Here is a 24322-nt window from a genome sequence, read left to right as displayed (position 1 = left end):
TGTTTGCATGAAATACTTTTTTCCAGCCCTTCACTTTTAGTCTGTATGTGTCTCTTGTTTTGAGGTGGGTCTCTTGTAGACAGTATATATAGGGGTCTTGTTTTTGTATCCATTCAGCCAATCTTTGTCTTTTGGTTGGGGCATTCAACCCATTTACATTTAGGGTAATTATTGATAGGTGTGGTCCCGTTGCCATTTACTTTGTTGTTTTGGGTTCACGTTTATACAACCTTTCTGCATTTCCTGTCTAGAGAAGATCCTTTAGCATTTGTTGAAGAGCTGGTTTGGTGGTGCTGAATTCTCTCAGCTTTTGCTTATCTGTAAAGCTTTTGAATTCTCCTTCATATCTGAATGAGATCCTTGCTGGATACAGTAATCTAGGTTGTAGGTTATTCTCTTTCATTACTTTCAGTACGTCCTGCCATTCCCTTCTGGCCTGGAGGGTTTCTATTGATAGGTCAGCTGTTATCTTTATGGGAATCCCTTTGTGTGTTATTTGTTGTTTTTCCCTTGCTGCTTTTAAGATTTGTTCTTTGTGTTTGATCTTTGTTAATTTGATTAATATGTGTCTTGGGGTGTTTCCCCTTGGGTTTATCCTGTTTGGGAGTCTCTGGGTTTCTTGGACTTCAGTGGCTATTTCCTTACCCATTTTAGGGAAGTTTTCAGCTATTTTCTCCTCGAGTATTTTCTCATGGCCTTTCTTTTTGTCTTCTTCTTCTGGAACTCCTATGATTCGAATGTTGGGGCATTTCACAGTGTCCCAGAGGTCCCTGAGGTTGTCCTCATTTCTTTTCTTTTTTCCTCTCTGCTTCATTTATTTCCACCATTTTATCTTCTACCTCACTTATCCTATCTTCTGCCTCCTCACTCTTGGTTCCCTCCAAAGTGTTTTTGATCTCATTCATTGCATTATTCATTTGTAATTGACTCTTTTTTATTTCTTCTAGGTCTTTATTAAACATTTCTTGTATCTTTTCAATCTTTGTTTCCAGGCTATTTATCTGTAACTCCATTTTGTTTTCAAGATTTTGGATCATTTTTATTATCATTATTCTAAATTCTTTTTCAGGTAGATTCCCTACCTCCTCCTCTTTTGTTTGACTTGGTGGGCATTTTTCATGTTCCTTTACCTGTTGGGTATTTCTTTGCCTTTTCATCTTGTTTAGATTGCTGTGTCTGGAGTGGGCTTTCTGTGTTCTGGAGGTCTGTGGTTCCTTTTTATTGTGGAGGATTAACCCAGGGGGTGGGGTTAGACGATTGGCTTGTCAAGGTTTCCTGGTTAGGGAAGCTTGCGTCAGTGTTCTGGTGCATGGAACTTGATTTCTTCTCTTTGGAGAGCAATGGAGTGCCCAGTAATGAGTTTTGAGATGGGTCTATGTGTTAGGTGTGACCTTGGGCAGCCTGTATGTTGATGTTCAGGGCTATTTTCCTGCGTTGCTGGAGAACTTGCGTGGTATGTCTTGCTCTAAAACTTATTGGCTCTTGGGTGGTGGTTGGTTTCAGTGTAGGTATGGAGGCTTTTGGACAGTCACTTATTACTTAAAGTTCCATGTAGTCAGGAGTTTTCTGGTGTTCTCAGGTTTTGGGCTTAAGTCTCCTGCCTCTGGATTTCAGTTTTATTCTTCCTGTAGTCTCAGGACTTCTCCAACTATACAGCACTGATAAAAAAACTTCTAGGTTAATGGCGAAAAGATTCTCCCCCATTAGGGACACCCAGAGTGGTTCACAGAGTTACATGAAGAAGAGGAGAGGGAGGAGGGAGATAGAGATGAGCAGGAGGAGAAAAAAGGGGGACTCAAGAGGAGAGAGACAGATCTATGCAGCTGTCTGTTCCCAGAGTGTTCTCCGTAGCCCAGTCACCTACAAAGATTCACAGAATTGGATTGGGAAGAGAAGGGGAAAGGAGGAAATAGAGGTGTTCTGAGGTAGAAAACAGAGAGTCAAGATTGGGAGAGAATAATCTTCGGTTTAAAAATAGGGCTTCTTTTCTTTTTTCTTTTTTTTTTGTAAGGTTATAGTGTATTGAAAATGAAAATTAAGGAGTAGTAGAGGTGTACTAGAGGACTTTAAAAGAAATAAGAGAAAAAGAAAAATAGAAAATAGAAGAGAAAAAGGAAAGAAAAAAAAAGAGGAAAAAAGAAAAAGAAAGAAAAAAAAATTTTTTTTTCCCTAGTTAAAAAAATCGTAAAAATCTATGGAAATGAAAGTTAAGGAGTAATGGGGGAGTAATAGTGGATTTTAAAGGAAAATAAAAGAGAAAAAAGAAAAAATTAAAAAAAGAAAAAAAAAAAGTAAAATTATATCTAGGAGTTTCTCTGGAGCTGTTGCGGTCAGTGTGGGTTCAGCCCAGTTTCAGATAGCTCTTCATTCCAGCTTACACTTCTCGATATCTACAGGCCCCTTCCGGTGTAGTCGGTGTTTTCTAGTGGGATTTTAATCTGTTGCACCAGTCCCTTCTGAAGCGGTTCCCTTTGTTTATTTGGCTTCTGTTTGCCGGTCTCTTCAGACCCTCATTTCCGCCCTGACACAGGCAGGAGGAAGTGGACTCTTATTCAGGTAGCTAGTTCCGTCGCTCCGCGGGGAGGGGCTGGCGCCGCGGGGAGGGGCTGGCGCTGCAGGGAGGGTCTGGCCCTGCTTTCTCCGTCTACCCTGCTCAGGCTTCCGGCTGTTCTATATGGAGTGCGCCCCGCGCTGCGCGAGGTTCCAGCCCTCGGGTGTTCCACAAAAGCGCGGAAGGAAAAGCTGCGCCTGCTCTCAGTGCCTTCCCCGTCAGAGCGGTCCAGGCAGCCAGGGGCTCGGTGGGCGCACTCTCCCCAGGTGTGGCGCGCCCACTCCCTTCCGCGGACCCAGTCTCAGTTTCCGCTGGCGCCAGTCGGGTGCGCGCGCCTTCTGCCCTCCGCGTCCCCAGCCCCAGTCCCCGCCCGCGCCGGTCGGGTGCCTGCGCCGTGTGTGTCGCCGCGACCTTCCCCTCCCCCCTGCCTCCTGCCTCCTGCCTCCGGCGGGGCTGGGCCGGTCCGCAGCCTGCGAGCTCTTCTCTGGATTTTCTCGGTCTCTTTGTTCTGCGAACGGCCGGCAGTGTGTTCGGGCCGGTTAATTTTCTCTCTCTCTTTTGGTCTCCCACAGTTCAAGTTGGCAACTCACAGAAGCTCCCTCCGATTGTCCTCAGGGCACTCAGGCCCGGACCCTACCCCAAGCAATGCCGCCTAAGACTCCCTTCCCGGGACGGATCTCCGTCCTTAGCTCTTTTGTCTCACTTTTTATCTTTTATATTTTGTCCTACCTCCTTTCGAAGACAATGGGCTGCTTTTCTGGGCGCCTGATGACCTCAGCTAGCGATCAGAAGTTGTTTTGCGAAGTTTGCTCTGCGTTCAGTTAGTCTTTTGATGAATTTGTAGGAGAGAAAGTGGTCTCCCCGTCCTACTCCTCCGCCATCTTGGCTCCTCCCCCCCCATATACTACATTTAATACAGGCAGAGGAAGGCGCTATTTAAGAAAATGTTATAGGAGGAAACTTTATTAAGTTCACTTTTTTGCATATATCTTTTAAAAGGCCACCATCATTCCACTCTGCTATTGAAAGCATAATGTATTTTGACAGTACTTCCCCAAACAATTGACATATTTGTAGCTTTTTACATTCAAGATTCTCCACTGCCCTCTGAGCATGGCGTATTTAGATACTTTTGATAAGTGTTAGTGGCTCTGTCGTGTCTGACTCTTCTCGACCTCAGGGACTGTAGCCTTCCAGGCTCTTCTGTCTGCGGGATTTCCAGCAAGAATACTGGAGTGGGTAGCCATTCTCTTCTCCAGCGAATCTTCAACCCAGGGATCGAACCCAGGTCTTCTGCATTGCAGAAGATTTTTCACCATCTGTGCCACCAGGGAAGCCCTTAAGTACTTTTGATATTTGGTAAATGTTATGTATCAAAGCATGGATATGTTAGATCGTCAGTGCAGTGCCAGCTTTGGAAATGTGGTGTCCTAGCCTAAAGTGGACCAGGAACATTTGGTGTGTGTAGATGGGCACCCTCATCAGGAATGAGTCGGCTCTACAAATTGTGGGAGAACTGATTGGACAGGTGCCTTCTGCTGGCTATGCCACCTTCCCTGGGACCATAAGATCTCTGGGATAGGAGAGAGAGAAAGAAGACTGGGGGAAGGGAGAGAGAAGACAAGAGTGTGGACGCTCATCAGGGTAAAACGCAAAAAAATAAACTGAATCGGAATGAGAGCTGTTGAAAATAATGTAGCTAGAATAAAGAATTCAGTAGATATTCATGCATGTGTGCATATTTTACTTTGGTCTTCACATAATTTTTTTTTTAAATAATGGAATTGGGGTGATTTTTCTTTCATTTTTGTGGTTTTCTGAAATTTTCAAACATAAAATCTTAAGGATAACTATTACTCATCTATGAAAAGGAACACATTTGAATCAGTTCTAATGAGGTGGATGAACCTAGAACCTATTATACAGAGTGAACAAAGTCAGAGAAAGACAAATATTGTATGTTAACACATATGTATGGAATCTAGAAAGATGGTACCGACAATGCTACGTGCAGGACAGCAAAGGAGACACAGCTGTAAAGGACAGACTTTTGGACACAGTGGGAGAAGGAGAGGGTGTGATGATTTGAGAGAATAACATTGAGAACATATACATTACCATATGTAAAACAGATGGCCAGTAGGAGTTTGATGTATGACGCAGGGAACCCAAAGCTGGGGCTCCGTGACAACCTGGAGGGATGGGGTGGGGAGGAAGGCGGAAGGGGGTTTCAGGAGGGAGAGGGTCACATGTATGCCTGTGGCCGATTCATGTTGAAGTATGGCAGAACGCATCACAATATTGTAAATTAATTATCGTCCAGTTAAATAAAATTTTTAAAAAGGAAAATAAAAATCAATTGCTAAATTGGTCTCTGCCTTGGAATATTGCAAACCCTGATTTCAACCTTGTAAGCCTGGAGCTTTCTTCTGTTTTATTGGAGCTCCATCATTCACTTGTTTAAGAGAAGCCTTGTTTCTGTTTGATCAAATGCAAATCTATGTTCTGACAATAACCTTCTTTCTCTTTTCCTAACGCCCAGCACGGGACAGAATGGGCCTCCTCTCCTTGCAGCACGTGCTCTTGCACTCACGGGGAAGTCCGATGCACCCCCCGACCATGCCCACCGCTGACGTGTGGACACCAGGAGCTGGAATTCATCCCCGAAGGGAGCTGCTGCCCAGTCTGCGTGGGCCCTGGGAGTGAGTACAAGCTTGTAGAGAGAGACCCTCTTTGCCTGTGAGGTATATCTGGTGACATCCCAACTCTTCTCTTTCTTGCCTAGTGTGGCTCAAAGATCCCTGACCTCATTCCTTGTTGGAACTGAGACATAGCCTTGCACTTGGCAGGAAGTGATGTTGTAAACCGTGAGGTTGGAACAAATCTTTAAGCTTCATTCCAAACTCAGGGTGCTGAGGCTTTCTGATTTATTATTTTGTCTTGGCCAGATGCAACCCTTTGTATTCACAGCTCTTGAGAAGGAAAGGAGGAAGGACCAGATCCTTTGATATGATTCTATAAGGCCCAGGTAGTTCCTACGGCCTCTTGGTGGACAGAAGAACAAACATCACTTTTCTGGGTATCAGTAGTATCACAATACTAAGTCTAATGGCTAGTCTTTAAGATTTTATGTCTTTCTCCAAAACACACTGAGCCAGAAGCAGTATTTCATTTGTCTTTATGGCCTCTTTGCTGGAGAGATTATGCCTGCCTGTGAACTGAGGCATAGCCCAGCAAGCCAGGTGTATGCTTCCAGCCCTCTCCTTAGAATTCATGCTTGGACCAAGTACCCTTTTATTGCATTTTAGAGTTATATGTCCCTTTCCATTTTTATAATTAAGTAGCATATACTTCATGACACTACATTATTGTCACTGCTGTAGTATATTCTCTCCTGGTGTATAATAGCTCAAATTACTCTTTTTAAGTAGTACCTGGAAGCTACACTGTAATCTTGCCTTTTCTCTTTAAAAAGACTTCTGGCTTCTTTCTGATTCCCAGTTATTCCATTCCTGGCCACCATTTACCCTGGAGAACCATCCCGGGGATTGCAAAGTATGGTAATGGAATGATGAAAGTAGAGTGCATTCCTCCTGCATTTCAGATGTCACCCACCAGCAAAGGACATTCAGCCAACTTTGGGCCAGATAAGCCTGCAAGAAAAATATTCCAACCACAACATTTAGAGATGGGCTGGAGGGTGGCTGTCTGGGTTTGTGGGCTCCTTTCTTACATTTTAGGAGACTTTCTGATTGACTTTCCATGAGAAAAATCTATTGGAAGCATTTTGCCTGGAGAGATTGGAGGATCAGCCAGCGCCAACTCCATAATTTCCTGGGTGCATAATAAAAATGCAGGGCCCTTTGTTCAAAAAAGCAGGGTGGGGGCAGCTTTGGTTTTTCTTCCATGATCTTTCTCAAACTGTCACGTTTTTCATTTGCTGTTAATGTCACCCACCCTCAGGCATGGGGATATTTGCTGGGTGGGTGAGTCCTCGTCTGGCACCTTAGACCCCTCCTGCTACTTGGAGCTTAGGGTGGGTGCTCTCCTTAGGCACCTGTACCCAGGTCCCCGATACAGGTAGAGGGTGGCATCTTTCACTGGGCACAAATTTGGGCTCAGGCTCCTGAGAACCCAGGAAGACAAGGAGGCAGGGGGAGGTAGGGCCATTCATGAACTGAAGCTCCAAACCCCTTGCACTGTTACCTGTCTCACCAGACTTCACTTAGGAAACTCAGAGAGAAAGTTAAGAACTCCATAGAGTGGCTCCAGAGCTATACCCCAGGCCCAGGGCCCCCTAGTTTGCACCATACCCCAGAGCACAAAACTATGTGTGACTGCCCTGGCATAGATGCAGCCAGCCCTGAGATCAGTGGTGCAGTTCAGTCCAGTCATTCAGTCGTGTCCAACTCTTTGTGATCCCATGGACCACAGCACACCAGGCCTCCCTGTCCATCACCAGCTCCCGGAGTTTACCCAAACTCATGCCCATTGAGTCGATAATGCCATCCAACCATCTCATCCTCTGTCATCCCCTTCTCCTCCTGCCCTCAATCTTTCCCAGCATCAGGGTCTTTTCCAATGAGTCAACTCTTCGCATCAGGTGGCCAAAGTATTGGAGTTCAGCTTCAACATCAGTCCTTCCAAAGAACGCTCAGGACTGATTTCCTTTAGGATGGACTGGTTGGATCTCCTTGCAGTCTAAGGGACTCTCAAGAGTCTTCTCCATCACCACGGCTCAAAAGCATCAATTCTTCAGCACTCAGCTTTCTTTATAGTTCATCTCTCACATCCATACGTGACTCCTGGAAAAACCATAGCTTTGACCAGACAGACCTTTGTTGGCAAAGTAATGTCTCTGCTTTTTAATATGCTGTCTAGGTTGTGCAACACCCTCAGTAACCCTTATTGGTCTAACCTTCCAGAATCCTGTTCCTACGAAGGTCGTGTGTTTCAAGATGGGCAGGACTGGCCATTGAGTCGGTGCGCCAAATGTGTGTGCAGAAGCGGGGTCACCCAGTGCTTTGCGGCTCAGTGCCCCCCTCTGTTTTGTAACCAGGTAAGGGAGACGGCCTCAGAAAGACCCTTCACAGACTGTTAACTTCACTACCTGGGAACCTGGAGTCTCGTCTGAGATGATGGCAGGCAGGCCTCGCAAGTACTGAAAACGAGTAGCAGAAGCTGCTTTATTTTGCTTATAGTTTTGGAGACCACCCCTGAGACATTTCTTTTACCCTTAGCAGCTACAGATAGGTCTAAATACCAGTCATTTAAGCTAATTGTTACATAATGAAACTGAGCCTTCAGGATACACACAACGGAGCCGCCAGACTCTAGTTGCAGGTGTTCCAAAACTGTCTAGCTAAACATCTGGAAAATTCAGTAAGATGATCAGGATTGTTATTGTTTGTCAATATATAGGTACAGACTGCCTTTTAAAGACATATAGATGTTTCTTTGAACCTGATTTTCTAGATGTACGTGATTTAATTCTTAATGGTTCAAATTACCAAAGGATTTTTTTCTGGGGAGGTTTAAAATAGTGGGAACTTGTTCTTCATTTAAAACTGATCTGAGAAGAGGGGGGGATGTATGGAGAGAGTAATATGGAAACATATATTACCATATGTAAAATAGCCAATGGAAATTTGCTCTATGACTCAGGGAACTCAAGCGAGGCTCTGTGACAGTCTAGAGGCGTGGGATTGTGGGAGGGGACAGGGTAGACCTCTGGCTGATTCATGTTGATGTTTGGTAGACACCAACACAATACTGTAAAGCAATTATCCTTTAATTAAAAATAAGTTTATTTATTTTTAAATTCCTTAAAAAAAGGACTTTACATGGCCAGAGCTCAACTTCTATAAGTGTTTTTTAAAAGTGAACAAAACAAACTGATCGAATTTTCAAAACATTACTCTTTCGTACAAATTTGCAGGCAAAAGTCAATTGCAAATAAATTTTGTATCCATGGTATTTTGTAGTTTTTTATTCTTCCAGTAGCTCCCATAGATGTTCCTTGGCAGTTGACAGATAACCATGAAAGGAGCTTGCCTCCAGTTGAAAAATAGCTCATTTTTGATCTGAGAAAAAGCTGGAAGCCAGCATTCAGTTGATACAGAGCAGTACTTTGTGTCAAGTAAAACAAAATCAATAACATGGCATATTGTGACAATTCGGCAATATTTTTAAAGGCAGATAAAAGGCAATTAGGCAAGAAACACTAAATGCCAAATAAAGGGAAAACGTGTCTAATTGAAAGACCAGATTGCATTACCCACACTATAGCAAACACTGCACACTTATCACATATCTCCATTTATCATCAAGTCTTGTCCTAGCTTTCCGATTGCAAATGAGCTTCTTGGTAGAGCTGCAGAATATCTTACATTTGAAAGATATTGTAGTGTTGGAGCATTTTGACTTAGACATCCCAGGATTTAGTCTTTTATGTAAGAAGCTTTAATTAAGCAGTTTGCCACCATTACAATAAGGGAGGTGGGAGGAGGGAAGGAGGAAACACTCCATTGTGAACCTTCTGCTTTAAGTCTTTAAAAACAACCATGACTGCATATCATGGGTTAGCTTGGAATACCAGAAAGTGCTGGTTCCCATTTTTTAAAATGCTAAACTCTAGCTTCAAATAGTACTAACTTATAGTTTGCATGGATTAACTTAAAAAGATGAAATTTGTTGCCATACTGTAGAGCTAATTGCTATGCAAGCATTCTGAAGTCTTGACAATAGATTGATTTTAAGCACTCTTGCATCAAGTTTATAGTTTTGCCTTGACATTCAAAAATACCCAACTGTCAGATTATTTAAACCATTTTTCTTGATTTAATATCACTATTAAAACATTGGGTGTTCTGATGATATAAAGTGGCAGTCAATCCTAAAGGAAATCAGTCCTGAATATTCTTTGGAAGGACTGATGCTGAAGCTGAAACTCCAATACTTTGGCCATCTGATGCGAAGAACTGACTCATTTGAAAAGACCCTGATGCTAGGAAAGATTGAAGGCGGGAGAAGGGAACGACAAAGGATGAGATAGTTGGATGGATTCACTGACTCAATGGACATGAGTTTGAGTAAACTCCAGGAGTTGGTGATGGACAGGGAGGCCTGGCGTGCTGCAGTCCATGGGGTCACAAAGAGTTGGACATGACTGAGCCACTGAACTGAACTGATAGAGTTAGTGCCTTGGTTGGAAACGTAATCACTGTCACCATCTAACCATCACCATCCCCATATTTGGGGCATTTATTATGTGATAATCATTAATTTTAAATCTTTTTAATTTTCCTAACAACCTTATGAAGTACGAGCTATTATTATCATCCCATATTGCAGTAGACAAAACTGAGATACAAAGTTTGAATAATTTGCTCAAGGTACCACCATTAGGAAGTATCTGTGCTTCTAACCTAGGCAGCTTGACATTACAACTTAAACAGACCACACTTGACTTAGATTTTTACCCATTACACTACATCGCCTCCCCAAATGATGAGTCACATATTGTTTACATCTGATAATAATCACAAAACAAGATTTGCTTATATCATCAATCATGATTGCAAGCATTTTATATGAGTTAACTCATTCAGTATTTAAAAAAAAAAAAAAGTTTATCAGAAGAAATGTATTTCCAGGTCTTGAGCTCTAAAAAAATTTGATTTTTAAAATAAAGTGGTTTTTTTTTTTTTAATTGTAAAAGGAATCTGTGTTCATTAAGGAAAGCTTGAAAAAAGCAGAAAAGGAACTGATCATCCATATTTCTACCATTCAAAAAGATCATAGTAGAATTTTTTTTTAATTCATTCCAATTTTTTGGTAGACAAATGTGGATATATTTGCATAGTTATAATCAGATTTTTGGAGTTAGTGATTATCTCTGATAAAAGGAGTAATTCCTATGTTCAAATAAGGGGTTGTTCCCTTGGTGGGTGGTGTAAATTCACACTGAAATTGCTTGCCTTCAGCTTTGGTCCAGATGCCGCGAGAACAGAGGCCTCTTTCACATTTTTGTAGGCTTGTTAAAATGATCTGTTCAGTCTGATGAGAGTTCTTCCTATGGCTATATTACCACTTTTTTAAATACCACCATTTTCCCACTCCCAATATCGATTAATCTAAGTGAATTGAACTTCATCTTCAGATATTTTCTTTAAAAGGTGAAAAGTTGTTATGCCTTTCAAGCCACTGAGGTATTGGACAATTATTTCCTTTCTGCCTACACTCATGAAAGATTATTTATTGGGGTCCAAAATTTAAGGAGATTATAATCTCCTTTCCACTGAATTCTGGAATTTAGTACCGTGGAGGAGTCAGAGATAGATGGGTCTGTTTTCTGTTATATCAGTTAGTTTACTCTGTTGAATTTTTGCAACGTGTTTCTTTATCTTTATAATTAAGACATTTCCCCAGGATATTTCTAAGGGAGGTGTCTTTTCACATGTTTTACCTAGTATATTGTGAAGCCCTTTCAGTCTGTATTCCAGGTGTGAAATGTTTTCTTTAGTTCTGGCCCTGATTAGTCATGTCTGTTCCAATTATGCTCAGTTCTCAGAAACACCTATGATTCTTAGACTGCTCCTCTACCACCTCCCCTCAATATTGGTCACGTTCTCCCTCATTATTTTCACTCTTGTGTCTTTGCTCTGCGTTATGGGGAGAGCTTCTTGAGTTTGTGTTTCCTGCCTCCATATTGATTTTAATTTGATGATTTCTTTAATTTTCTTTTAATTCTTCCTTCTTTCTCCTATCATTGGTTCTTCTAAGTTTTTAAAATTCCAGTGCTTTCTCTTTCTGTATTGGTGTTTGCTTCTTTAATAAAGACTGCATTTTCTTCTGCCTTACTCAAGTTGTAAAATGGTTTTTAAATCTTTTATTTGAGATCCTGCAGTATGTAGGTTTCAGAAATCTGCCCTTTCTGTGAATCTTCAGAGTATTATTACTTTTTGCTTGCTCTTTAGGATTTTCCCCCAGCTTCCTTTCTTTCTATTTGCTCAGCCTTAGAGATATCTGTTCATTCGCAGTGCTTCAAAGCTGCAAAGGTGAACAGCATGCCCTTGGCTAATTCCCCCTTCTTGGGTTCATTGTTGTTGATCAGTCGCTAGGTGATGTCTGACTCTTTGCAACCCCATGAACTGAAGTACAGCAGGCTTCCCTGTCCTTGACAGTATCCCTGAGTTAGATCAAACTCATGTCCATTGAGTCAGTGATGCCCTCCAACCATCTCATCCTCCGTCACCCCCATCTCCTCCTGCCTTTAATCTTTCCCAGCATCGTGGTCTTTTCCAGTGAGTCAGCTCTTCACATCAGGTGGTTAACATACTGGAGTTTCACCTTCAGCATCAGTCCTTCCAATGACTATTCAGCATTGATTTCCTTTAGGATTGACTAGTTTGATCTCCTTGCAGTCCAAGGGACTCTCAAGCTCCTTCTCCAGAGCATCAATTCTTTGGCGTTCAGCCTTCTTTATGGTCCAACCCTCACATCCATACATGACTACTGGAAAAACCATTCTTTCGACTATACAGACCTTTGTTGGCTAGGTGAAGTCTCTGCTTTTTAATATGCTGTCTAGGTTTGTCACAACTTTTCTTCCATGGAGCAAGTGTCTTTTAATTGTGTGGCTGCAGTCACTGTCCTCAGTGATTTTGGAGCCCAAGAAAATAAAGGTCTAAGTCCTAAGAAAGGGGTGTGTTTCCTTGACCAAGGGTCTGGCCAGTTTTAACTTAATGTTGCTCTACTGTACTGAGATCAGATCTTTTGCTGTCTCCACTGCCCAATTTTCTTAAATTTTGAATTCATGAAACGTAAAACTATAGTCTCTAGTTTGCAAGAGTTCTCATCGTGTTTCTTGGTGACTATGTGCTTTACATTTGGGGTGTCCTCATCCCCATTTTTTATCACTTCCTCTACCTCCCCCAATGCACATATTTCCCATTCATTTTGTTATCTTTCTGTTTCTTTTTTTGCATTATGGGCTCTGATTAGATGTAGAAAGGCATTGAGGGAGGTGAAAGGCTACAGTGGGCACTCTGATGGCTTCAAATAGTAGTGGCCACGCACTGTGGGGATGAGCCATGTTATGTTTGGCGCTGAGAGTCAGAGAGTTCAGAGGAAGTGATGATTTTTATTTCTATCTGGTTAACAAAGCAAAGGAAGGCCACCGAAAGTCTAATGGTCAGTGCGACTCCTCTTGGCAGTAGCAAGAGGTTGTCTGTTCTCCTTTTTGATGGTACAGTTTTCATCTCATTTTTATATTTTCAGAGGTATCATAGGAGAATTTGTCACGAACTATTAGCAGTAATATACTATAAAGTTTATCATAGTATTTTAATTTAAGGGATATGATAAATCATAATTAAATACAGTTGACCCTTAAACAGCATGGCTTGAACATATGCAGATTTTTTCAATAGTAGATAGTACAATACCCCATGATCCATAGCTGGTTGAATCCATGGATGCGGAACCACAGATGCCGAAGAAATGTGGATACTTAGGACTGACTAAAAATACATTCCGAGTTTCAGTTGCGTGATGGGTCAATTCCCCTTACCTCTATTGGTTCAAGGGTCAGCTGTATATCCTTAATGGTGGCCCTATCTCAAATTATAATGACATTAATCCTACATGGTTTTTTTGACCTGATCTCCTATGGTTACTGAGGGTACCATATTAGACTTGAAGTTGGCAAATTTTTCCTGTAAAGAGCCAGAGAGTGAATGTTTTCAGCTGTGTGTGCCATATAGTTGGAACACCTACTCAACTCTGCCATCACAGCACAGAAACATCACAGGTAATACGTCCGTGAGTGTAGGTGGCTGTGTTCTAGTCAAAGCTTATGGAAATTGGTGGTGGGCTGGATTTGGTCATTTGTCTGTAGTGTGCTGGTCCCTGTATAGTCTATAGGTTTGAAAAGGCAAATCTATTAGGTGGAGGTGATGGAATTCCAGCTGAGAAAGTGTGTTAGTTGCACAGTCTTGTCTGACTCTTTGTGACCCCATGGACTGTAGTCCACTAGACTTCTCTGTCCATGGGATTCTCCAGGCAAGAGTACTGGAGTGGGTTGCTGTTCCCTTCTCAAGGGCATCTTCATGACCCAGGAATTGAACCCCAGTCTCCTGCATTGCAGACAGATTCTTTACCATCTGAGCCACCAGGGAAGCCCTCAAATGGAAGAAAACAGTTTCAGCTGAGCTACTTAAAATCTTAAAAGATGATGCTGTAAAGTGATGCACTCCATATGTCAGCAGATTTGGAAAACTCAGCAGTGGCCGCAGGACTGGAAAAGGTCAGTTTTCATTCCAGTTCCAAAGAAGAGCAATGCTAAAGAATGTTCAAACTACCGTAAAATTGCACTCATTTCACATGCTAGCAAGGTAATACTAAAAATCCTTCAAGTTAGACTTCAGAAATACATGAACCGAAAACATCCAGATGTACAAGATGCATTTAGAAAAGGCAGAAGAACCGGAGTTCAAATTATCAACATCTGTTGGAAGATAGAGAAGGCAAGGGAATTCCAGAAAAAGCATCTATTTCTGCTTCATTAACTGCACTAAAGCCTTTGACTGTTTGGAAAGCAAACTGTGGAATACCAGACGGTATTCCAGTTAAAGTGATGGGACTACCAGACCACCTTACCTGTCTCCTGATAAAACCTGTATGCAGGACAAGAAACAACAGTTAAACCGTATGTGGAACAATGGACGGGTTCCAAATTAGAAACGAATACGTCAAAGTGGATACTGTCACCCTGCTTATTTAACTTATATGCAGAGTACGTCATGCCAAATGCCAGGCTGGATGAATCACAAGCTGGTAACAAGATTGCGAGGAACAATATCAATAACCTCAGATATGCAGATGACACCAGTATCAGTAACCTCAGATATGGGAGAAAGCCAAGAGGAACTAAAGAGCCTCTTGATGAAGGTGAAAGAGGACAGTGAAAAAGCTGGCTTAAGACTCAACTTTCAAAAAACTAAGATCATGGTGTCTGGTCCCATCACATCTTGGCAACTAGATGGGGAAAGTGTGGAGAAGGTGACAAATTTAATTTCCTTGGGCTTCAAAATCACTGTGGATGGTGACTGCAGCCATGAAATTAGAAGACACTTGCTTCTTGCAAGAAAAACTGCCAAACACACAGCGTATGAAAAAGCAGAGACATCACTTTGCTGACAAAGATCCATCTAGTCAAAGCTATGGTTTTCTCAATACTCATGTATAGATGTGAGAGTTGGACCATAACGAAGGCTGAGTGCTGAAGAACTGATTCTTTTGACCTGTGGTGTTGAAGACTCTTGAGAGTTCCTTGAAATGCAGGGAGATCAAACTTGTCAATCCAAACTTGTCCAATACTCAGGAAATCAGTCCTGAGTATTCATTGGAAGAACTGATGCTGAAGCTGAAGCTCCAATATTTTGGCCATCTGATTTGTAAGAGCCGACTCATTAGCAAAGGTTCTGATGCTGGGAAAGATTGAGGGCAGGAGGAGAAGGGGACAGTAGAGGATGAGGTGGTTGGATGGCATCACCAGGAAGCCTGGCATGCTGCAGTCCATGGGATCTCAAAGAGTCAGATACCACTTAGCGACTGAACAATAACAACAGTGAAGAAAAGAACGATAGAATTCAGGCCTACATTATAGCAATAAAAGTGTACTGCCAAAACGTCTTTTCCATTTCTCTGACCCACTTTGCTGACTTGCCTCTTCTGTCCTGTTTATAAAGCGCAAGTCCAAATGGGATCTAAATTCGCTATCTTGTAGTTCTGTTGTATCCTGGGATGTTTTCTCTTTAATGTCCTTCCTTCCTGTTTTATTGGTCTCTGTTTGTGAAGAAAGATTCTATGTCTATAGAACAAATCTTTCTATTAGAAGAAAGAGTCTAATAAAATATCTAATTATGCATTGCCAATAAGAATCAGAAAACTTGCTTTTCCTTGTACCAACCTCTACACCAGTAATTACTCCTCCCCTACACTTTCCAGTTGACTCTGCCACTGTCCTTGGGGTTGATTAAGATAGAGTATACTGAGTCTATATTTCTGTTCAAGATTTGTGCTCATGACATTTGTCTACTGATTACTTAATATTGTATAAATTCATTGTTTACTTCCATAAAGTTACTGAAGAATGAATATGACATCAGATATAACTTTATTTTTACTTCCTTGCTGAAATTTTATTAAACTCAAGAGCTGAGGTCAAGGAATGCTCAATGATTTCAATCCATGTCCAATTTTCACATACTCTATGGAACATCAATTGTCATAATATTTTTATAGACTTATCCAGTAATAAAAGTGACCTAATAGAGAAGACAGTTGTCATTTTATTTCCAGTGACTCAGGTGTTTGAAATAAATCCCTAATAGAGAGTAATGCATTAATCTAGCTGATCATATGTAATTGGGTTAAAATAACCACAGGCATGACTGGAACTTTCCGTGAAAAATTAAGGTTATTTGACACCCTCCACCACCCTCACCTTTCCCCCAAGTACCCTGGCCTTATTTTCTTGCAAAGTGAATTCCATATCGATTATGATAGTGGAAGTGACAAATAGGTTCAAGGGATTCGATCTGATGGACAGAGTGCCTGACGAACTATGGACGGAGGTTCATGACATGGTAGAGGAGGCAGTGATCAAGACCATCCCAAGGCAAAATGGGGATGCATCAAGACCATGCAAAAAGGCAAAATAGTTGTCTGAGGAGGCCTTACAAATAGCTGAGAAAAGAAGAGATGCAACAGGCAAGGGAGAAAAGGAAAGATATACCCATTTGAATGCAGAGTTCCATAGAATAGCAAGGAGAGATAAGAAGGCCTTCCTCAGTGATCAGTGAGGAAGGTCCCATCACCTCATGACAAATAGATGGGGAAACAATGGAAATAGTGTCAGACTTTATTTTCTTGGGCTCCAAAATCATTGCAGATGGTGACAGCCGCCATGAAATTAAAAGACACTTGCTCTTTGGAAGAAAAGCTATGACCCACCTAGACAGCATATTAAAAAACAGAGATATTACTTTGCTGACAAAGGTACATTTAGTCAAAGCTGTGGTTTTTCCAGTAGTCATGTATGGATGTGAGAGTTGGACTGTAAAGAAAGCTGAGTGCTGAATTGATGCTTTTGAACTGTGGTGCTGCAGAAGACTCTTGAGAGTCCCTTGGATTGCAAGGAGATCCAACCAGTCCATCATAAAGGAAATCAGTCCTGAATATTCATTGGAAGGACTGATGCTGAAGCTGAAACTCCAATACTTTGGCCATCTGATGTGAAGAACTGACTCATTGGAAAAGATCCTGATGCTGGGAAAGATTGAAGGTGGGAGAAGGAGATGACAGAGGATGAGTTGGTTGGATGGCATCACCAACTCAATGGACATGAGTTTGAGTAAACTCCAGGAGTTGGTGATGGACAGGGAAGCCTGGCGTGCTGTAGTCCATGGGGTTGCAAAGAGTTGTACACGACAGAGTGACTGAACTGAACTGAATGATTATGCAATCTCATTTTCTGCTTTTTGTGAGAGGAAGTCAGATAACTGTTCAGGAGGTATCTTCTGTATAAATTCTACCGCTTCTTAGTAATTGAAACTTGGTTTATTCTAATCTTCCTTCCCTTGGCTTTAATTTGCCTTCCTTTCTGCCATTTTAAAGGCGGTAGTATGTCAGAATTAGAAGCTGATTGTTTGCGTTAATGAGGAGACCGTTGTTGTGAAAATTCTTTTTAGGGCAGCAGAGACAAAGGGTCTGATATTCTGGGGGTGGGGTTGGTAGAATTGAGACTGTAGGTATAAGGAGGTGGGGTGTCCTTTGGGCGTTTAATGTTTATCACCCATATTTCTCTGCACTGCCATATTCCTATTAGTAGATATCTCAGGGCATGATTGATTTTTTTCATGTTAAAGTGAATAAAGTAAAAGTGTTAGTCACTCATTTGTATCTGACTCTTTGGGACCCCCTTGATTGGCTCCTCTGTCCATGAAATTCTCTAGGCAAGAGTATTGGAGTGGATAGCCATTCCCTTCTCCAGGGATCTTCCCGACCCAAGGATCAAACCTGGGTCTCCTACATTGCAGGCAGATTCTTTACCATCTGAGCCACCAAGATACTTAAGGGCATGAGTGATTTTTTTCATATTAAGGACCTCCCTAATGCATATAGTTGAATGTGTGGATTCACGTAAAGATCCGGAAGAATAGTGAGATAGTTTATCAAGTGAGGGATCCCTTCACTTTGTTATTAGTGCTAACTCAGTAGGAGTGTAAATGTTCTGAAGTGTTGAAATGGCTGATATTCTGAAGTCCTCTCTGCCAACTATTTACCATTACCGGTAACCTTGGGCAAGATGTCTCAGTGACCTTGGGCAAGTTCCACAACCTTTCTGGTTTTCACTTTGCTTGTTTTAAAAGGGCAATAAGAATCCCTACTTCACAGGTTCACATAAAGTACCTAGAACCGTACCTGTCAAACAAAACCTACCATTCTTTTTATTATTTTTATTATTTAAAGTTGGGATATAGTTGCTTTATAGTGTTGTGCTGGTTTCTGCTGCTCAGCGAAGTAAATCAGCTAAATATGTATATACATATGTATATATGTATATTCCCTCTGTCTTGGACCTCTCCCCATCCCACCCATCTAGGTCTCTACTGGACATAAACCCTGAGAAACCATAATTCAAAAAGACACATGCACCTCAATATTCACTGCAGCACTGTTTACAATAGCCAGGACTTGGAAGCAACCTAGATGTCCAAGGAAGTACTATTCTTATTGCTATTAGCTGTGCTTTTATTTGTTCTTAGAAATAGCTGAGAGTTGAGGAATGTGCAAACTTCTCAAGTTACACTGCCCTGAGAAGTGCTAATTCTTATCAAAGTGCCAGGTGACTAATAAATACTAAAGGAGAGGAAATTGCTATTTCTGGCTGCTTTGAGGCACGTGTTTGAGTTGGCCGTGAGTGAAGTTTTCCGACTGTTGTGGATTTTGTTAATATCGCCTTCTGATGGACTTCTTTTGGGGTGTTAGGATGAAACTGTAGTCCGCGTCCCTGGAAAATGCTGTCCACAGTGCTCTTCGCGGTCCTGCTCTGCTGCTGGCCACGTGTACAAGGTAAGCTTTGATGTGCCCGTCGTAGGTGCAGTGACACTCGTTCTTACACGTCTGCCCACTGCTTTGCTAACCATCATTCCGCCCCCACCCTCATCTGACTCTGTGCCAGCATTAGTAACTCAGTACATAAACGGCTTATTTCTTCTCTTCATGGAAAGCCTTTCTGAAAAAATTAAATCGGAGAGGATTAGAAATATAAAAGAATGTGCTGGCAAGCAGCACCTGGTTGGTGAACCGTGGTGAACTTTCTGTTCACACCTCTTGAAGGGAAAAAGGAGTACCATTGGTTACTGTCAGTGGACACTTAACCTGGAGGCTCTGGGAACTTCTGTCTGGTTTGGACGTTATGCGCTGATATTCAAAGACAGTGTCTCCTGACTTACAGTGAGGTTGGGAGCAATGCGGGGTGGGAGGAGAGAGAGGGGAAGGGCAAGGAGCTTGGTGGTCGTGGAGCCTGCAAGCTTGAAGGTACTATTGAGACAGTGTAGGTCAGCACCCAGCACAGAGCAGGCACCAAATGAGAGTGTGTTCAACAGATCGAATGAATGAATGTTCTGTCTTGGGAGTGCCCAGCTGAACCAAAAGAAGGTTACATTATTCTAAAGCAAAGAATATATCAAAAATAAACCCAACTACTTCCCTTGCTTACCAGTCATTCTGAGGAAAAGTAAATAGAAATTGTGATTTTTGATTCTCAGCAGAGAATCTGGAAGAGTATTAGGGGATGCATGACATAAATTCTAGATGGGTCCCTTGAAGTCTAGATGAACAGAACTCATGGGGAAATGATTTTTCTACATACTAGATCTCTGCTGTCTAATACAGTAGACACATATGTGCTAGATTATTTCCTCCTGGAAGGAAGAGCCTCTACATTTGTTATGGTGTTTCTGGCTGCCAGCAACAGAAATGCTCCTCTAAAAGTGGTTAAGATGAAACATTTATGACCTCACATAGCAAGAAGCCCAGCGGTGGGGAAAGCTCAGGGTTAGTTAGGTCTCCATGATGTTGTCTTTTGATCCTTGCACTCTCCCATCCTCAGCATGTTGGCATTTGCTTTCTGGCTTGTCCCCTCATGTTCCAGCCACTGTGTCTTCCACAGCTTCAGGCAGCTTGTCCTCACCCACTCATTTCTTAAGCCTGATGGAAGAAAGGGGTGGGCTTTTCTTCTTTTATGGGGTAAGGAGAGTCCTTTCCTCAACCTCTAGCACTCTTCCCCTGGGGTCCCCTTGTTGGGGGACAAAGTCTGTGGGCTGGCTACAATGGAAGCTGGAAAAGTGAGTGTGTGGCCATGAGAACTGGGTCTCCCAGCAAAGAGCTAAAGAATAGCCATCAATTAGCCAACAACACTGACTTCCTATGAGGCTCAGTGTTCCCAGACCTCTGTGTACCTAGGCAGGCCCTCAAGGCATCTGCAGAATGAATCTAGTTGAATTAGAATGAATCCAAAGTTCTCTTTGGACATTTCCTGACTTTTTCTTAGAGCCTCTTGCTGTGTGAATGTTACCATTTCTCAGGAGTACGTTCAGTGTGACTCAATTAAAAACTAATAAAATGTTGTGTGTCTTATGTGCCTCGTGTTTCTGTTTGATACATGTGACATTTGATTTTCCACTTTTTCCCCCTTTCTTCAGCATGGAGAGCAGTGGCGTGAAAATGCCTGCACCACATGTACATGTGACCAGGGTGAGGTCAGGTGTCACAAACAGCCCTGCCCTCCATTAAGATGCGAAAAGGTATTTGGGAGTGTGCAGCTTGATTCTCCAACCTTTATCGAGGTCATTTTCAAAATGCGTTTCTTGGTCCAGTGTGTCCCTTGAGGGAAGAGAAAGTGCTATGATGCTCAGATTATGAGATAGAGGTAGGAAGCACCTGCCTCCCAGAAAGGAGGTGGGGGTGGAGGGGAATCTGCCTCCATTTGGGGAGGTGGGGGAAGGGAGAGTGAAAGTGTTACTTGCTCAGTCCATGTCCGACTCTTTGCGACCCCATGAACTGTAACCCATGAGGCTCCTCTGTCCATGGGATTCTCCAGGCAAGAATACTGGAGTGGGTTGCCATTTCCTTCTCCAGGGGATCTTCCCGACTCAGGGATCAAACCCACATCTCCTGCATTGCAGGCAGATTCTTTCCCCTCTGAGCCACCAGGAAACGGTGTACAAACTTGGTGTTTTATGTCCTTTTGCTCCGATGCTTTGGTGCCCTCCTGACCACTGCCCTTCTCCTTCCTTCTCTCTGCTTCCTCAGGGTCAGAGACGGGCTCGGCGTCAGGGGCAGTGCTGTGAGGACTGTGTGTCTCCTGCTGGAAGCTGCTCGCACCAAGGGTTTGTGCGATACCAGGATGAAATCTGGAAAGGCTCGGCCTGTGAGTTCTGCACGTGTGACCGTGGCCAAGTGACCTGCCAGACTGCAGAGTGTGCCAAAGTGGAGTGTGCTCGGGTAAGGAGCAAAGGCATCTCTGTTTGGACTTGAAACCCTCTCTCCAGCAGGATCAGTGGTCCCCCACCTGTTCCCTCCCGTCCCTTCCCAGCAGAGGGGACAGCCAGGTTTGATGGCTTAATTTCAAGTTGTCTTCTAGCACGGAGATTCTGTAGTGTAAATGTTACTTTCTGTTCAGATTGGCTTGGAACAGCTAGCCTGGAGCTATTAGCTCTCGGTGCAGCTGGTTAGATGGGAAGCCCTGAGCCAGAGACACGGACACAGAAAGGGATGACGTGGGACAGGAGCCCAACAGTCAGCACAGCTGGGCCTCGTCACTGGTGGCTGTCCAGCTCAGTCTGGTCTGAAGCAGAGTCTGCAGGTGCTCTGGGGGTCCGGCTTCTGTCACAGGCCCCACTGGCAGCTTTTAGTGGTGAGCCAGCATCTGGAGGCTCTTCCTGTGAATCAGGAAAGAAAATGAAATGTGTTTGTGTCTTTGTTTTAAAGAGGCACAGAGGGAGACCCCATAAATAATTAACTCTGTTGACCTCCGCAGACTTGTGCTGTCTGCAGAATTTCTAGAATCTTTTAACAAACTAGCCTCTGTTCGGACTGTAGATATATATGGTGGGGAAATTGCTTTTTTTTGTTTTCCCTTTGAACTCAATTTTGACCCGCTGCAAAACAAATTGCTTTCAAAGCTGTCTCCCTCTCCCTGGCCGCTCCCATCCGCCCCACCAGTTTCCCGCGGGGGTTGTGAACTTGAGTGGATGAGGGGAGCTGGAAAGATCTGAAGCACTGGGTGTCTGTGAAGGCATTTTTCTTTCTTGTTCTCCCCCACGTCTCAACTCCTCTTGACATGGCTCCTGGGGAGGAACAGCCTATCAAACAGGGCTGTCAGTGACAGAGTTCTTTTTTCATGTTGCCTCCTACTTCTGGGTCTCAGCAGAGCTGAGACACATTTAGGTAAAGAGGGCCTTGCCTTTCGCAGATTTATTTCCCTCTACATGCCTTTTCATTTCTCTTCTTTATGTCAGGGGAATCAGATTGGTTGGATGAAGATGAGAAAAACCCTGGTCAGGGCCCTCTTCTGTTTCCCTCTCTCTCTCTCTCTGGGGCCAAGACTGGGCTTCCTAGCCTTGGCAGTCTGCCCAGAGGATGCTGGGTTATTTCCAAGGTTTTAATTTGTCTGATATCCCAGGGTTTGTGGAAAATCTGGGAGAGGTGATCCTGGTAGGGTGGGTCCCTTAACCACCTAGTTTCAGTCAGGTGTATACCAAGAGTCTCACTCACAGAAAATAATTTTACCCCTCACCCCCAGTGTTAAAGCATTTGCGAGTATCTGCCAGCCTTCCATGGCCCCTGCCGTGGTAGCATAAGCCAGGTCCTCTCCTCTGTTTTTAGGGAAGTGGGGAGCAGCTGATGAAGCCAGTGGAATGCGTCTCAGTGTTCCGCAGGTCACCCGATAGCACCCCCCTCTCATTCTCCGCCCACGCCCACTCGTCTTCTCTTTTATGAATTGAGTTCTAATGCCTTTAGCCTATTTCTCCAGATCTTTAATCAGTTAGCACATATTGTTTTAAGACCCTGGATTCTACACTGAATGTGCTACCAGATGGGAAATTTTAACCAACACTAAACCATGCAAAAAATATCCCTCAGCCTTCTTTCTGGGCCGTACTTCCGTAAATAGCTACGCTTAATGACCTTGTGTGAAAGTCACTTAAGTGTCTGCCCTGGTGGCTCAGATGGTAAAGAATCTGCCTGCAATGCAGGAGACGTGGGTTCGATCCCTGGGTCAGGAAGATCCCCTGGAAAAGGGAATGGCAGCCCTCTCCAGTATTCTTGCCTGGAGAATTTGATAGAGGTGCCTGGTGGGCTAGAGTCCATGGGATGGCAAAGAATTGGACATGACTGAGTGACTAACACTTTCACTTTCTCAATGACCTTGTGAAAGCCTGGGATACTCACTTCTTAACTTCTGTGTAGCTTGGAGATAGCAAGATGAATAAGATACATTTTAATCTCAAGAGTTCCCAGGCTTTTCGAGGGAAGTCGGATACATACATAGGAATTATAATATGCAATGACACCAATTATTAGGAATTAACATGAATAAAATGCGTTAGGAGCACCTGGAGAAAATGATGACATTTGCCAAGGGGAGCAGTAAAAGTACACTATTGGTATTTTTACTCAATTCTACCCCAATTTCTGCCTATTCTAAAATATATCAAGGTCATTTGATTTCTAATCTTTATACCAAAGGTAGAAGAAGTCTGTGTTTATGTCCACAAAGGTGCAGAAAAGTAAACTTCTAGAGGAAGAGGCAAAATTGTGCAGCATCACCATTGTAATAATTATTGCATTATTATCAACAGCAATGTTATGATAGCATTGAAATAACAAACAGTTTTTCTTTGTTGATAAAGGAGCAAGTGGCATGACCTTTATCATTGATGTATAAAACCAAATCCCTAGACATTGAAATGTAAGTAAATCAGCAGTAGAATAGCATGACAGGATGATTTCCATGTTTCTATATTTAGTATTATCTTTGAGCATGAATTCAAGTGATGAAGTCAATTTGCCATTTTTTTTTTTAAAAAGACCTCACTCAACATTCATATATGAGAGATAAAATGGTAAGGGAATCAAAGTTTCTAGCAAAAGACATGGAAGAAGGTAGTCATGCTGTAAATGTGAGGTGCTTTTCCCTTCTCCAGCGGAGGAAAATTCCCTCAAAAAAATGTTTTCTCTTCCAGTGGGCAGGTTGGTGGAATGACAAAGTCTCTATCTGGTGGATGGATGCTGGTGTGATTCAGTGGTGAAGAGTTAGCAGATTCCATCTGGCCTATGCAGCAGAATCCTGTTAAAAAGAAGAGTTAGTTTTGTTTCACAAAGCAATTTTTCTCAAAGCCAAAGTCTGATGCTAATTGGAGCAAGCTCCTCATTGCAGTGAACTGATGCAGTTTGGGGCATCCAGATGTCTATAAATAGCAAATCTATTTAGATCTTCCTGCCTCACCGAAACTGCATCCTCACTCCCCAGGAGCAGGGCTAGTGGTTATTTTCAGGAGCTTTTGAAGACTCAGAAAAGCTACCTTCTTTGCCTTAGTGGAGTGATGCAGGATCCATTTTCAGTTTTGTCTGTCTGTATTGTAGTAGGCACTCAAGAATGTCTCATGCATTTCAACTTTAATAGAAGTACGCGTA

General features: G+C 42.8%; 1 protein-coding gene across 1 annotated transcript in view; it reads left to right on the top strand.

Moving 5' to 3' along the window:
- Positions 1–24322, top strand: part of FRAS1 (Fraser extracellular matrix complex subunit 1) — a 518223-nt gene that overhangs the window by 212106 nt on the left and 281795 nt on the right. Inside the window, exons 5-9 of the mRNA XM_061145732.1 lie at positions 5094–5253; positions 7477–7610; positions 18608–18691; positions 20326–20427; positions 20936–21127. Of these exons, the coding sequence (XP_061001715.1) occupies positions 5094–5253; positions 7477–7610; positions 18608–18691; positions 20326–20427; positions 20936–21127 (672 nt within the window). The remainder of the gene's footprint in view (positions 1–5093; positions 5254–7476; positions 7611–18607; positions 18692–20325; positions 20428–20935; positions 21128–24322) is intronic.

Source organism: Dama dama, chromosome 6 (genome assembly GCF_033118175.1).
Source record: "Dama dama isolate Ldn47 chromosome 6, ASM3311817v1, whole genome shotgun sequence".
In the NCBI taxonomy this organism is placed as follows: Eukaryota; Metazoa; Chordata; class Mammalia; order Artiodactyla; family Cervidae; genus Dama; species Dama dama.
Note: the sequence above shows the minus strand (reverse complement) of the source record. Positions and strands in the feature narration are given on the sequence as shown.